The 14850-nt window shown below is 36.4% G+C and overlaps 1 protein-coding gene across 16 annotated transcripts in view; it reads right to left on the bottom strand.

Moving 5' to 3' along the window:
* Positions 1-14850, bottom strand: part of ANKRD28 (ankyrin repeat domain 28) — a 195818-nt gene that overhangs the window by 130761 nt on the left and 50207 nt on the right. For 4 of the 16 annotated variants that reach the window (XR_011647843.1, XR_011647844.1, XM_058290649.1 and 1 more), the window contains exons 1-2: positions 5722-7287; positions 4514-4597 (exon numbers count right to left, since the gene is read on the bottom strand). The exons of 2 other annotated variants lie outside the window; for them this stretch is intronic. Coding sequence is in view for 8 of the 14 variants with exons in the window: in XM_058290649.1 (XP_058146632.1) it covers positions 4514-4597; positions 5722-5838 (201 nt within the window). In the remaining 6 variants the exon portion in view is untranslated. Of the gene's footprint in view, positions 1-4513; positions 4598-5712; positions 7507-14850 lie in introns of those variants that run through there. 10 more of the 16 variants (XM_058290650.2, XM_071212885.1, XM_058290654.1 and 7 more) reach the window with 7 other exon arrangements.

Below are 14850 nucleotides of genomic sequence, written 5' to 3'. Positions count from 1 at the left end.
TATATTCCCAGGCTGGAATCTAGAAGCTCTGGCAAAAGTGGGAGAGAGGGTTCGATTTCAGGAGTGGGAAGACTACAGGGGAGTTCTCTCCTTGGGTAAGGTTGAACTGGTTCTTCTTCGTGTTCCATGAAAGCCAGCTTCAAGATGGGGGGGGGGGGGCGGGGGAAGCCAGGTGGTGGAAGAGCTGGAGCTGGAGGGCTGTGGGCTCCAATCCTAACTGCTGTGAGTAGCTGCAGGAAAAGACACGCATACTCAGCCTCAGGAAGTTGCATTAAGAGGTCTCACCAGCTCAGTACACCAGAAGTTTGGTATACTGACAGCCAGACCGAGTGACACGGCCACCAGGAAAACCTGTTGAACACCTGTTGCAGGAGAGCACTTTTTGCTAATTTCCAGAAAAGATTAGAGAACGCCATGAAGGATAAAGGTGAGTGGATTTCAGGCAACTTGTGGAAATTTAGATTTGCTACTTTATGTTAACTCTGAAATAGTATTATAGTGATAATGAAAACTAACAGATCCGCTTGCGTGCTTTTAAAAAAAACAAAAACATCTGTATTTTTTGTGCACTTCATCTGACAAGTAGAATCAACATCATTTCAATGAACCCAGAAAGTGCATTTGATGGTAATAATTCGAAAGACGACTTTGGCAAAACCAATTCCAAACATTTTGAATGACAAAATACATTTAAATTCAGGACCCAAGAAACAAAATACACAAAGTAGCATTTTCAAAAATATTAAATTACATGATACAGGTAAAATCTACTGGTTGGCTTTCTAATGAACTCTTTTGAATCTAAAAAGGGCCAAACATAATCTAAGACTTTCTCTGATTTAAACACTAGTAACAGCTTTACCTAGATTATAATTACTCCTAGTTTAATACTACTTTTGAACGACATTTTTATCCATCCCAAAATTATGGCATTAAGGGTAGCTTGTGTGTTCATTCATTTGAAATGCTGAACTATATAATGGCACTTGGATCAAGAAAATTAGGATCACATTTGTATCACAGCCTAAGAGGTGGGAGGTCTATAAAGTGAAGACATAACTTTTAAGGGGGTGAAATCCACTTTTGTACCATTATTACTATGACACTATTTGGCAATAGGAAAAATATTTCTCTCCAACTTGCTTTCATATTTCCCCAGTTACTGTCCACTTGACATGGGTTCAAACTCTTCTGCTATACTTATTGATCCTGGAGATGTTTAACCTTTCTGAATTTTAATACTGTCACTTTTATAAGGGAATTGGTAGCCTATCAATTTTACAAGACTGCTGTATGAATTAAATCAAATAACATAAAAAGGCTTTATGCATATCACTGTCTCAGAAATAAAATTCTGTAACACCACTTTCTATCACTCTGGATTAAGACAGACACTTTATACTTGTAGAGTTAGACCTTTCCACTGAAATGCAGTATTATTAATATATCAAATTAAGTTATCTGGGTTCTACAGCATGGCAATAGAAGTTATATTGATTTGCCCAAGTTGTACATATTTGCCAAGCTTACATGTGAGAACCTAGGTCTTTTGACTTTTGGTCCAAATGTTCTTTATGGTATATATACCATTATACCTATTAATTTTCACTCTGTTTACCTTTTGGTTCACAGTTCCCCTCCACATCCAGGTATATTTACTTTTACAAAAGTCAACTTTTAGATATGCCAACTGTTTTTAGGCAACCAATAATCTTGCACTGTTAAGTTACCTACCCAAACAACTATTTCCCTCTCCTTCCTATGAAAATTCTGATTGCAGACATGGAACAGCAGTTTAGTTAATGAAGATGAGCTCCTACTCATGCTCTAGGGGACGAACCATGACTGACCTAAGCAAATAGGCTATTCCCTTTCTCCTCTGCTGGTATACTGGTTTGGAACAGGCCCATAAGCAACAGTACCTCGGCAAGGAATTTTGTGCAGATTCTGAAAAAGATGTTTCTGCTTGATATAAAAAGGAAATATACAGGGAGAATCCTTTTTACTTTCTTTGGCTGTCTGTCATGTGTACATGATGTAGCAAGTCACCTCTTTACTGCAAGGAGAAAACCAAGAGTCTCACAGAGATGCTCACCTACAGCGCTGACACTGCTACCTTAACCAGCACAAGAATCACCTCACTCTGGATTAAGTTATTACATATGCAAACCTACTGCAAACCTCCACCTCATCAAGTAGTCAATTACTTATGGCCAAAAGCCTCCAGATAAAGCTCCAATATTTTTTAGTGAAATCATCTTACCTACCTTCTATAACAGAAAACAGATTTCCTTTCAACATCAAATAATATGAAAGTATAATTTTTACAATTAGTTTTGTTAAAAATCAATTGGGTATGTTACAAAGAAAGACACTTTTTAGTGATTTATAATATTCAAAATGTTGGGATTTTACTAAAGAAAATAATTTAAAATAATACAATGTCATTTAATAGTATAGGGCCAAATTTGAATTCCTACTCCCATTTTAAAAATTTATAAAAGGAACTTCAAAATATTTAAGAGTAAGCTGAGTTTCAAAGAGTCAGATATTAGTCTCAAATACTTAAACTTATTTCAGAAATACACCAGTGTCACACTGACATAGAGCTTAAAAATTCATATTAACTATGAAGAGTCAATGGATTTTATGACAAAACAGTAAACTTTTATTATATACACACAAACACCACCTCTTAAAACCCCATACAGTTCCTTATCACAAAGCAAACACAGAAAAAGAAAAAAACTTACTATCTTAAATGAGAAGAATGGTAAAGATGTAACAAATTTAAAACTTATGACAATACCCTCAAATACTAAAGAAGAGTCACAAGATAGAAAGCTCAAAGCAGCCATAAAACACCTGTCACAAACCATGTACCCCCGCGGACAACCACCAAAGAGGAACCCGCAGGAAGGGCCTGCTGCCTGGGATACTAACCTAACCTTTAGCTCTGCCCTAAGCTTCAGAAGGGGTACATCCAGCGAGGAGACATTAGAAATGACAGTTAATACCAAGAAAAGACTGTAAGTAGAAAAACAGAGGCTAACAATCATAGTAGTTACAAGGTCACACACACAAAATAGCCCCCAAGGTCACCACAGCAGAGTAAACTGATGCTTAGAAATGATTGCTCAGAATTATATTTTTAAATGTAGGATAATTTGATTACTATAGCAAAAAAGCATTGTTGGCTATAAGACTCTGAATGATGGAAAAAATTACCCATGGTAAGTATAGAAAAGTCCACACTTTCTCACCAAGATAAGTTTTATTGTACTATACAAAAAAAAGAAAGGGAAAAAAAAAGCTGGGATAAAACTATATCTCAATAGTATGTTCTTTCTGAAGAAAAGTAGATTCTCCAGAAGAACCTAATAAGTTAAAGTGGCCATGTACTCGATTTAAAATAAATAAAAACTGAATTAGGTGCATGTTTCCAACTAAATATAAACTATAGGCAATTCACCTAGGAACACTTAAAAAAAAAAAGTAATGCCAGCATTTTCATCAGAACTCAAAGTAAGAATTAACCATTTTAGGTAAAGATTCAAATCTATTTTGATAATCCAAATGTTTTGAGAAAGTAAACACTTCAATGTATGAAAGAAAGATGAGAGCTCAAGAGGAGACTAGAGGGTGTGTTTTCTTAGAACTAGTCATTTGTAAGTCATCAGCTTTGGTGCTACTGCACTCATCCCCCAAACTCCAAATTCAGAGGTACATTTATTTCCTGAAAAAATATATATGTTAATGAATTGATCTTATTAGAGAAAATTATGTACTTTTAGCCTCAATTCAGTATATAAACTACGGCCTTTTGAAAAACAAATAAAAGAGTAAATTACCCATATAACAACTCTTTGTAAAATTTTTCTGCATGTCAGTCCTGAATATTAAATCAACTGGATCTGAAGACTTCCCAAACAATGCCTTTCTTTCTTCACTGACTCAGACAAAAATTAATTTAAAAAATCTCCATAAAATGTTCAGCATGATTACTGAAAATGCAAATCTGATCTCATAATCAAGTCAGGTATATTATAAACGTAACAGAAATATCTGTATTTCAATTTCACAGAAAGAACCCTCACCTGAAATGCACTGAAGTATTTAGGGGTGAAATGTCAGGATATCTACAACTTACTTTCAAAGGGAATTCAGCAAAAGAAAAAAAACAATCTGTGTGTTTATGTGTGTAAATAAAGCAAGCAAGCAAATGTGGCAAGATGCTATCACTGCTGAATCTAAGTGGAAGGTATATAAGTGTTTATAGAGCATTCTCTTTTCTGTTTGAAATATTTCAAAGTAAAAAATTAGGAAAGTAAAGGACCTTCAGTGGCAACTAGCACTCTTGTACTTTTAATTAATTATCATCCTGAATATATGCCACAGGACTCTTCTGTTGTCACGGAAAATAACTGCATTATGCCTTTGAAACAAAAATCACAATTCTAAGAGTTTTTAAAAGTAGGTTTAAAGGCTGTTATCAGTGAATTAATTGTTTTACCTGAAAGTTAACATCTTCTTTCTTAAAAATTAGTGCTCGAACTTCATCAGGATCTCCATTAAATATAGCTTGCACCAGTGATGGCTAAAATACAAGAGAGTAATAAAACATCAGTCACACTGAGCACATGAATGATTCTAAAGGTATTTTCACACAACTTCTAAATCTAAAAATTTTCTTCCATGTAGCACCAATCACTTTATGATTATTCACTTTATGATACTGATCAGAAGTTTTATGAAGCCAAATCATATTAGGGTATAGGATTCCTCTTTGGGAAAAAGAAGGTTTAATGAGAAAAAAAATCGGTTTGACCAAATTTAGGTGGTATAATAAAAAAATCAGAATTTATTAGAAACTTTAATAAAATGTATATATGGTAATAAAAATAAAGTGTTTTCCAAATACAAATGGGATACCCAAACATCTAGTAGCAGGACAAAACTTGTCAAAGAAGTAGAGCCCAGATTATGCTGAGGCGCATGAAGCATAGCCTTTTAAAAAGTTCTGTTTGGTGTATCAAAATAAGTGCATAGGTTAGCCTCATATGTATGTAAGTTCCAAGAAAGCAAAGCAGTTAATGAAAATTACTATTCAAAGACCCCAAAAAATCCTATATACCTGAATGACTTGAAGAGACAAACAAATGCAAGTCTAAATATAATAATTTCCTAATCAACGACACAGTCTCTCTGATAAGGTATCATATTATACTAGTCAAAGAAGAAGCCAGATGAAACAGCATTAAAAATAAGGCTAGGATAAAATCCGATTCTTTCTCATATAAAATTTTGCATGTAAATACCTAAAAACCATTACAGAAAAGGCATGTTTCTGGGTTACTGGTAGTAGTCAACCTTTCCTAAAACATGCACAGCTCCTATTCTGGTTACAGCAGTTTCTAAAACCACAAAATGAAAACAACAATGTGGTTGCCATAACTACTATTTCTCAAATTATTTTTTAAATCTTTTTTAACAGATTAAGAGTAAAGTCTGAATGTGATACAAGCATCTGCAAAAGTAAAAATCAGAAATGTGTGCATTTTATACATAAATACTGTATCATATATATACACCTATATTGCTTTAATTTGGATTTATAATGAAACTAGTGGGAACTTATGCTTATTCTTAAAAAAAATTCTTTAAAAATTTACCCTAATGGTTCAGTAGAATACAGTAAACATATAAACTAACATGTCTTACCAATACATTTCCAGAAGATGGAGAAGGAAGGAATTTATTTTCCTGTGGCAATTTAGAAATGAATGCAGGAGATTCATCTTCTACCTCCTCCAAAACAACAATACACACTCGACTCATTCGCTCTCTTAAAATACTAAATTCCAAACTACACGATAAAAGTCCTAGTTGGAAGAGCAAAAGTAGTTTTTCCTCCTCTTCTGTACAACACTTACAAACATTCTCTGTGAACAGCACAGCTGGTTTTTTAAAGTTAGTAAGTACTATTAGAAAAACTTTAAAATTATTACTACATAACCTGTAACTTCCTAAAAGCAAAATTCTAATATTTACTATTAGGTTATTACTGTAATACTTAAAGATACTTCACATCAACATGTCAATAACTAAAACTGAGTCCAGTACAAGCTCATTTAAAAATATTTTCCCCTACCAAAACAGGCATATTGCTTTATCTAACATATTTACTTGCACAAAAAGGTCATTGTTTTTGGTGACAATACCACACGATGTAGAATGAAATGAGGAACAGCTGCTGTGACAGGGATGATCGCAGCTATACCCACTCTTGTCTGCAAGGTCATATAGTTACCAATAGCTGGCCTTCTTATAATTGAAAATAAAAAATAAAGTCTCACTATTCTGTTTCCACTTCCAATTTGTCTTCGTTTCTTTGGCTTCACTGGCTTAATACAGACATTATCCAGAAAAAAGAAAAAGAAACATCTAAAGCTCAGCACAAATCCTGAAAATGAAGCTCAGAGGTTGACAATTCCTTCTGTGTTTGGGGAAGGGGAAAAAAAAAACCACCCCTCTGCATTAATAGCAAAGCTGCAGTACATTTACATGCGATGAGTCAGACCACAAGAGACAATAGGACTCTTGGTACTAGACTGCAGCTTGATGAATCCAGATTTCCCAAAAAATGGAATAAACAGGGATGGCTTTATTTCCCTCTCCAGCACAGGCAAGGCCTAGCCTTCATTCCTTCTCCACAGGCAGTTGTCTGTAGCTGCTCCAGCAGAAGGACACAGGCACCGGAGAAATGGTGTTTGCGGAGAATCCTAACTGAACCAGCAGGCTGCGAAGGAATTAGAAGGCATCTGAGCTCAAATTACCGCTTCAGGCTTTTCATTAAAGAGCGAAAGAGAGGAGAAAGAAAATAAAAACACAGTAGTTTATCATTCCAGTGTTTTCTTTGATCTCCACATGAATACTGCTTCCATTAAACAATCTTCATTCAGAGGAAAAAAATAGCAGACTGTGCATCTTCTTGGAGCCAACTACTTTATTCAATCGAGTGCCTCTGTGCCAACAGTTTCCTTCCACTGTGAAAACCGCTACAGTTACCCCTTTCAGTAGATTTCAGATGCTTTCCTGTCTCTTAGATGATCTTGCAAAATGCCACTGACTCTTCCAACGACTGGGTCCTTGAAAAAAACGTGCAGATCTCAGGATCGGTCCCACAGAAGCCTTCCAACTGAGCCACCCTCGGGAGAACGCAGGAGAACGCAGGACTGCAGCCCCGCAGGATGAAATGCCTAGTAATGCTCACATGTTACACTTACCAGAGGGCTGAGCCTTGCTCAGGATGTAACTTCCTCTAGCTGGAGAAAAAAATAGTGTATTTGGACAGCCTTCACAATTAGACGGCTCATGCCAGTTCTGTGACTAATCCAGATCAAACTGAAAAATTCTATAACTGAAAAATGAGTGCGCTTTTAACATTTTCCGCTAAAAGCCACAAGGAAATCTGGTGTACTGCCTCTGCTGACTAACACTGGTTTCAACAAGTAAACAATTCCAAACAGCTTAACTGCTTTCGTATGTTACAATATAGCAAATTCTTAACCCTATAATGACAGTGGCAGTAAGAGTATGTCCTGAGGTTTAGAGATGAAGAATAACGATCAGAATAAAAAACATTAGCCTATATTAGGTTCTATTCTTATTTTTTGCCAAGATCATTTTTAATCTACCAGATGCGTATTATTTTCAAGGGCCCAAGGAAGTTTAAACAGGAGAGATTTAATATTCTCTAACGATTTCTAAATTATTATTGATTCATATTTTTAAAGTGAAAAAAATTTCAATAAGTATAAATTCTATCTAAAATTTTATGAATCATTTGTATTTGCACTGAAGAAATTAATTTTACTTCCCATTTGGAAATGGAATATAGTTTTAAAACCTGTTAAATAGTTTATATATAAAATATTTAAAGCTTTTGATTCTGAATTATCTTTATGTCAAAAGGTACAAGGTAATGAAAAGAAAACAAAGATTCTCCCTCCCCCACAAAATAATTTTCCCAAAGCCACAAATAAGTACCCAAATTCACTGTTTTGTAGTTGCCCCCCTACCCTTCATCTATTTATCCAATGACGGGATACTTCCAAACAGAAAAATTACATAAAATACCATAGATCCCCTTTCAACCTGTTTTCTCTTAGGTCAACTAGTATTTTTAAAATTAATAAACTATGTTTGAACATGTGCTAGTTGCTATATATTCTCATTTACTACAATAACTTTGATACATTCCCATATTATAGAGGGAATAACAAACTCAGAAATTAAGCATTTTATTCAAAGTCATGCAAACTAAGTAAAGCTGTGCCTAACTCCAAACACACTTTTTCTAATCTACTTTGCTTCCACTGTGTGTATGAACACACACACACTAAAGATTTCTGTAACTTGGAACCGGATGTAGCTCAAGGGGTTGTGCCCACCTCCCACATGGGAGGTCCCAGGTTTGGTTCCCAGTGCCTCCTGAAAGAAAACAAACAACAAGCAAAACGAATGATAAAACCAACTCAGGAAAGGTGATGTGGCTCAGTGGTTGAGTGCCAGCTTCCCACATACGCAGTCCCAGGCTCAACCCCCCTGCCCCAGGTACCTCAAAAAACAAGATCTTTGCAACCTATAATTCCAACTTGCAAAAGTGATCTTAAAAGACTGGGAACATATAATGGTTGTTAAAAAGTTTCAACAATGAAGTATACTATTTATTGCAATAATACTCTAGAACAAGTTATTTTGGAATGGGTATTTCAGGGCCCATGAACTCATGTGCTTAAGCCAATTTACTTGTCAAAAGCATAAAAAGGAAAAAAGTAGTGTGTTATAGATAAGACAACCAGAATTTAAGAACTAAAATCATTAAAGCCTACAGAATATCATTCTATGAAAGATCTATAACCCTAATGTATCTATTAAAAGCTATTAAAATACGCTAACAATTCACACAACATAAAATGCTCTAAACCAAATTAAAGGCATGCAAATATTTAGACATACAAAAACAGCGTTAACCATCCCCAAATGGCTGGGTCAAAACATTATTTCTCATATCTGAAAATGAATCCACTATATCAACAATATTCCATCTTTGGGTTTGTATTTGTTGTTTTGTTTTTTACCCCCAAAGCTAAGTCTCTTTTTATGTGGACAATTTTAACTTATTCTAAAGTATCCAGTACATTAGTTCACCTACTCAGACTTAAACAGATATTTCCTGTTTCTTGTTCTAGGCCCATTTCCATACTCAGGTCTTTCCCAACTAGGAAGCAAGCTCCTTGAAGGCAGGGATTCTGTTTTACTCATACTGTTCCCTTCCATTTTCTTCTGCCTGTAAATAATTTCACTGCAATGAATTCTGACACAAGACTCTAGAATATAATGGCAAATTATAGAGACCAACATACAATTTTTTTCAGTGAGAGAGGCATATGTATTATAATGAGAAAACACAGGCAGCATTAAAGTGTAACAAAATTAAATTCATCTCTCTAATAAGTGAGCTATCTAAAAATTAGAAGTTGATAAAATATAAAGCAATGATATAGGGTGATCGTTAAAAGTCAAGGATACTTAGGAGTTGGTTTACCCGGAGTTCAAATTGACTCCATAATTTACCAGCTGTTGTCCTTGGACAAGCTACTTAAATTCCCTTAGTTTCTTCACACTTACAAGAATAACTAATAATCCCCAGAGACTTTATTGAGGAGAAATACTGCAATAACAGAGCAGCTGAGAATGTAGGCTTTGTAGTCATACTGTCTGGATTCTAATAAAAGTTTCTCACTAAACGGTGTAACCTTGGACAAGTTATTCAACCTATCTCCGTGCCTCATGTACACATCTATTAAATGACATTAGCAGAATCTACTTCATATTGTTACTGTGAAGCTTAAACAAGATAATCTTAGTATGGCTATTCAGGGTAGATGAAGCCGGTAGATAAAGGGTTACAGAAGCTAACCCCTCCCCACTTTCCCAAAGCCCTGGAGGCTTGAGACTGTTACCTGGGGATCCAGATGCCAAGCACCCACACTTTTCAGAGACCTTGAGGCCCTTCAGACTGTTACCTGGGGATTCTGCTAAGTACCCACACTTTTCAGAGACTTCCTGAGAGAGAAACTTGTCTTACACTCCAGTAACCAAGAGCTTAAATGATATCAGGAGAAGAGAACAGTAAATGTAAGACCACAGGTTCTTTCCATTAAATTCCTCCTATTTTATAGTCTGGGAAAGCAGAATGGTAGAAAGTATTGGCCCATGATGTGTAAGATAAATAAAAAGCACTAAGAGATAAATACTCCATTTTTTTGTTACGTTAGTTTCACAGTATAGCACTGTTTTATATTTTGCTAACTTCTCTTGATTAAGAAAGGCCCCCTATCCTCAAGAAACTCACATCTTAAAAGGAAAGGAGGGAAGCAGATTTGGCTCAGCAGATAGAGCATGCATGCACCTACCACATGGGAGGTCAAGGGTTCAAACCCAGGGCCTCCTGACCCGTGTGGTGAGCTGGCCCACACGCAGTGTTGATGCACGCAAGTAGTGCCCTGCCACGCAGGGGTGTCCCCTGTACAGGGGAGCCCCACGCACAAGAAGTGCACCCCATACGGAGAGCCGTGAAAAAAGTGCAGCCTGCCCAGGAGTGGCACCACACACACAGAGCTGACGCAGCAAGATGACGCAACAAAAAGAGATTCCCAGTGTCACTGACAAGAATACAAGCAGACTCAGAAGAACACACAGTGAATGGACACAGAGAGCAGACAACTGGGGGAAGGGACAGGGGTAAGAGGAGAGAAATAAAATAAATAAATATTTTTTTAAAAAGGAAAGGAGACAATATTTAAGAAATTAAGGAAAAAGCACTTCCAATGAAGTTACTGACAAAGACAGTGCAAACTATATGCTCAACACTTTTTTCCAGTTAGGAAAATAGCATGGGGATGTGATTTTTCTTCGTGTAGTTACTTTTAAGGCCAAATTAGTAGGTTTCTTCTTCTGGAAAGTGAGATTTGTAAATTTTTATTGCTTCCCAAAACTCAATATCACCTACCCATCATTAATAATTCCTCTTATGATGATATTATATACCTAATTAGAATCACGTCAAATGTCTGTTGTCCTTTAAAATTGCCAAAAATACATATAACCTTGGTATTGTGTTATATGAGCTGTCTTCTAACAGTGTGTACACCAAAAATACATACTTATGCTCACACATTATATTAACATACAGTGTTCAGTATTAATGTGTTTGACATGTCTAGTATAATTTCCTTTCTTCAGTCTCTGCCCTTTTCTTAGTTTTTCCTCCCGTGCTTGGAGGATTCACAAGTCAGTGAGTTGATATCCAGCCTGGTCACTGCTGTCATAGCATTTATAATGAAGTCTCTACTTGGAGAGAACATCGTGGTTGGTGGGAAAGCAGGACATTATGGCCTCTCTCTGGAAGCAATTTTCACCTGCTTCTTCATCTGCCTATCCTTACCAAAGATTTCTACTGAAGCCGGCTAGTAAGACAGGGAATCCACAGATGGAGCTGGAACGTGGCAAGAAGTCCACGTGGACATCAATAACCCCAGGATGGCTGCTGGAAGACACTCTGCACTTCAGTAGTAGACAAACTTTCTACTCCCACATATCTCCAACCCTCCCCCCTTTATACTGCAATTATTTCAGGTAACATCTTTAAACACAGTATGTCCATTAATATAGATTTTGAAATTTTTTTGCACATTTACCTATTATGTCATACAGAGGGGAAAAAGCAGTTACAAACCGAAAGTACAATAATATTTAGTTACCTTTACCAATATTCTTTACTTATTCTTATGGCTTCAAGTTATTGTTTAGTGTCCTTTCATTTAGTCTGAACGACCCTCTTTAGCAGGGCAGGTCATCTGGTAGCCAACCCTCTCCATTTTTGTCTATCTGTAATGTTTTAACTTCTTCAATTTTGAAAGATAATTCTGACAGATATAAGGACTTTAACTATGTCATCCCACTGTCTTACAGCCTCCATGGTTTCTGATGAGAAACTGCTGTTAATCTTACTGGGGCTCCCTTTTATGTGACAAGTCACTTCTCTCTTGCTGCTTTCAAAACCCTCTCTTTGTCTCTGCATTTTGACAATTTCACCATAATGCCTTATGCATCTCTTGGGGTCTAACCTGCTTTAAGCTCACTGAGCACCCTGGATATGTTGATTCATGACATTCATCAGATTTGGGGAGTTTTCAAACATTATTTTCTTCAAATACTTTTCAGGCCCCTTTCTCTTGTCCTTCTGGGACTCCAATGATGAGTATATGGGTATACTTGATGGTGTCCCACAAGTTTCTCTGGTTCTGTTTAATTTTCCTCAGCATTTTTTCCTTCTGCTCCTCCAAGAATAATTTCAATTGTCTTATCTTCATATCTGCTGATCCTTTCTTCTGCCTGTTCAAATCTGGTGTTGAATGTATCTGAAGTTTTCATTTCACTTACTATAATTTGCAGCTCCAAAACCTGTTTAGTACCTTTGCTTATTTCCCATCTATTTTGTTTAGGCAATGTTTTTCTAATTTTCTTTGGGGTCTTGGATATGAATTCCTTTAGCTCATGAAACATATTTAAGACAGTTGATTTAAAGTCTTTGATTAACAGTTTCAATGTATGAGCTTCTTCAGGTATGGTTTCTGGCAAATTCTTTTTTCCTGTGAATGGGCCATTCTCTCCCATTTCTTTGGGTGTTTTGCATTTTTTATTGAGAACTGAACACTATAAGTATTATATTTTTATAACTTTGGAAATCTAGTTTTCCCACACTTTTGGAATTACTAGGTCTTATGGTTGCTGATGAGGGCTGGAGCCATCAATTTGTGACTTTTCCAAGCTATTTTTGCTCCCAAATGGGTATGGAAAAAGAAAAAATAGATACTGTCTCTTTAAGACGCTTCTGCCACTTGCCTGAGAGGTTACAACAGTGCCACTCTTAGAGCAGGCCCCCCAGCAACCTGAAGTAGCTGATCAAAAGCTAGAACTAGGTCCTTATAGCCCACCCCGGCATCAGCAGGCTGCACAGGAGCCGGAGCCGCAGTCTCCCCTGCTGCCTGCCATGTGGTTGGGGTTGGCGAGTGGGGATGGTAGCTGCTGCAAGGAGGGTAAAACTCATCAATACTTACCACAATATAAAAAAAATTCCTAAAAGATGGCAAGACCTGGCCCAATTCTACTCAAAGTCCTGTACACTAAAATTTTTCTAAAAACTTTGTGACAAAGTTTCCTTATTTTTAGCATTCATTAAAAATACTGTAACATTGACTCAAATATTTAATATTCATAATTGCACTCTACTACACAAACCATGCCATGGGACTACAAAAAATATTGTATCTCATCAGCACAAAGACCTTATATAATCTAGATAGTGTACTACCTACAGCATACTGAGAAAAACTAGCCAGTATACTGCAGGTATACAAAAAATACTAACAAGCAGTATATGCTGAAGACGTAAATAAGAGGTAGACTACACCTTCCACTAACTTAGTCATGGGAAGGAGCGCAGCATATGAAATTAGTGGATCTGGTTATCTGGGGGGGCTGGGGTATGCTGGAGGTCTCTCAATGGGGGAGTGTGTATTATTTGTGCAACTGCTCTGTAAGTATGAAATTATTTCAAAATAAAAAGCTTAAAAAATACAGCATTTGAGTTTATTCATTGTAGTTGATATATAAAGATACTTTTTTAAAAAAGATTTATTTTTAAATTTCTCTCCTCTTCCCCACCCCCCAGGTTGTCTATTCCCTGTGTCCATTTGCTGCATGTTCTTCTTTGTCCGCTTCTGTTGTTGTCAGCGGCACGGGAGTCTGTGTCTCTTTTTGTTGCGTCATCTTGTTGTGTCAGCTCTCTGTGTGTGCAGCACCATTCCTGGGCAGGCTGCACTTTCTTTCATGCTGGGCGGCTCTCCTTACGGGGTGCACTCCTTGCGCATGGGATTCCCCTACGCGGGGATACCCCTGCATGGTACGGCACTCCTTGCGTGGGCCAGCTCCACAGGGATCAAGGAGGCCCGGGGTTTGAACCATGGACCTCCCATGTGGTAGACGGACGCACCCTAACCACTGGGCCAAGTCCACTTCCTAAAGATACTAACTGTCCATTTTCTGGAAAACAGACACTTTTATAAAGCAATCCATAAACTTCATAGTTGCCATTTTTCCCTCCCTTAAGTCATTGGAAAGGTGCTTTCCCAAAGAAACTAATGGGCTATAACTAGAACATTTAATACCAAAACTCACTCTTTTGATCACATTTTTCAGAAAACGGCTGAAATGTTGAAACTATTAATTTAACATTTCTACTAACCACATTTTTTGAAAAGGTAAGAAACAGATAAAACTAACTTAAAGAATATTTTATTATGTAAACCAATATATTCAAAACATTATTACTTCAACTTGCAATCAGTGGAAAGTCATCATAAATTTTACATTTATTTTTACTGAATCTTCAAAATTTTTAAAGTATTTTACACTTAAGAGCATATCTCACTGTGAAGACCAAATTTTCACTGGAATTAACTTGATCTGTTTGTAAAATTTACAACTAAGAAAGTAGATGTATGTGCCAAAGTTGTCCCAAATATACTTAAAAGTCTTACAAAAACTAAATCAATATTAGTTTTAAACTCAAATCAATTAAAATTAAACAAATTAAGAATTCAGTTCACTTATATTAGCCTCATCTGGCTAGTAGCTATCATATTGTACCTCATTGGCTTAGATCTATAGGACCAACTTTTTAAAAGTTTAATGGTTCTAGGTAGAAATCTAAAATATGTT

Source organism: Dasypus novemcinctus, chromosome 31 (assembly GCF_030445035.2).
Source record: "Dasypus novemcinctus isolate mDasNov1 chromosome 31, mDasNov1.1.hap2, whole genome shotgun sequence".
Taxonomy (NCBI): Eukaryota; Metazoa; Chordata; class Mammalia; order Cingulata; family Dasypodidae; genus Dasypus; species Dasypus novemcinctus.
The sequence above is the reverse complement of the archived record's forward strand: the minus strand, read 5'-3'. Positions and strand labels throughout refer to the sequence as shown.